This window comes from Pyricularia pennisetigena (assembly GCF_004337985.1).
Source record: "Pyricularia pennisetigena strain Br36 chromosome Unknown Pyricularia_pennisetigena_Br36_Scf_78, whole genome shotgun sequence".
Lineage (NCBI taxonomy): Eukaryota > Fungi > Ascomycota > Sordariomycetes > Magnaporthales > Pyriculariaceae > Pyricularia > Pyricularia pennisetigena.
In genome coordinates, this window is record NW_021940990.1 from 327 (window position 1) to 2,004 (window position 1,678).

Genomic DNA, 1,678 nt, shown 5'->3' on the forward strand with positions numbered 1-1,678 from the left:
ACATCAGGGCGCGTCATTGGGGCGCGCCGATCGCTTCTGTATGCCCAATGAGAAATCAATGGAGATGGATTTTCTGACGTCGATGTGGTTTTTTTGCCGCCCACTCACAATCCGCTCTTTGCCATTTTGGAGCACACAGCCTCGAAAAGTAATGATAGTAAAGATTGTTTACGTATTTTCGGTAGAACACAGAGAGAGGGTGGGAGCTGTCGGTGAATAAAACGGGAGTATTGTAACCTGCCGAGGTTCCACAAGAGTTTTGGTCCTATTCATTCATACATACATACATACATAACTTGGGTTCACTCAACCAAACCAAAGCAAAAAACAACAAAAAAAACATTCAAAAACAACTTTTCTGTTGCCCACATCAAGTAGTCACCACACAATCAAAATGTCTGGCCTCTTCGACAACAAGGACAACAAGGATTCCGGCGCTACGGGCGTCGCCAAGACCGGCACCACAACGCTCGGGAACACGCTTTCCGGCCTGACCAACACGGTCGGTGGCGTGGTCGGTGGCGCCAGCCGCGGTGTTGGCGAGACCGTCTCGGGCGTCACGGGAGGGCTGGGCAAGCCGCTCGGAGACGGCGTCGCCAACGTCGGAACATCCGTCGAGAGCGGCGGTCAGAACATCGCCAAGAGCACGAGGGATGCGGGGGAGTGGAAGACCAACAACTAGATTTGGGGCCCAGGAATTATGTGTTTTTGATTACAGCGAGAACTGAAGAGAGATGATGTATCTTTTAATGTTTTGCAATTTTATACTTTTTACCAAAAAAAAAAAAAAGGGATGCAGCGAGATGTCACGTGCTATTGCCAAACTGAATTTTCTTTCTGGGTCGGCTCCGAAGACGGAGAAGAAAAAAAAAGAAAAAAAAAGGATATGGCACCAGCAAATAATTATAGCAGAACAAACACCACCATGACAGACAACCAAACCACTGGCAAAAACCCCCCCGCACCTCTTGGCACCCCCGCCGAGAGACTTGCCGCCCGCAAGCCGATCCCCAAGCCGGTGCCGGCGTATCTGCCCCACCCGGGGTCGGGGTTGGCGGTCGACAAAGAGCTGTACCGGACGATCCAAGAGGCGCCGCGGGTGCTCGTGGAGGAGTTCACGCTGGGGATCCGGTCGGGGCGGGCGTGGAAGGCGGCGGCGGGGTCGATAGTGAGGATCAGCACGCCGTCGGGGCCGCAGGTGGGGGACCTCAACGTGTGGAGCGCGCACAACCCGCGCGAGCGGTTCTGGGCCGGGCGCACCAGGCAGCTGCACGGGTCGCACGTCTCGACGCACGACCGGCTGTGGTCCTGCCTGCCGTACATGCGGCCCCTGGCCACCATCGTCGCCGACTCGCTGGCCTGGTACGGCGTCGACGAGACGGGCGGCCGCGTGCACGACCTGCTGGGCACCCGCTGCGACCCTTACATCAACGCCGTGCTCACCGGCGCCAGCTACGACTTCCACTGCCACTCCAACCTCACCAGGGCCGTCCTCCCCTTCGGCCTGGCCGAGGCCGACGTCCACGACGTCATCAACCTGTTTCAGGCCACCGGTCTCGACGACAAGGGCAGGTATTTCATGAACCCGTGTCCCGCGCAGGCAGGGGATTATATAGAGTTTCTGTGCGAGCAGGATTTGTTGTTTGCCTTGAGTAAGTTGCGGCAATCCTGATTCTTT

General features: G+C 56.4%; 1 protein-coding gene across 1 annotated transcript; it reads left to right on the forward strand.

The window, feature by feature from the left end:
• Positions 1–394: 394 nt before the first annotated feature.
• PpBr36_11507 (uncharacterized protein) lies at positions 395–1,651 on the forward strand (the record flags this gene model as incomplete). Its single annotated transcript, XM_029898607.1, has 2 exons — positions 395–626; positions 933–1,651. Coding segments are annotated over 2 exons (951 nt in total), but the record flags the coding sequence as incomplete, so codon positions are not given.
• Between the last annotated feature and the right edge of the window lie 27 nt (positions 1,652–1,678).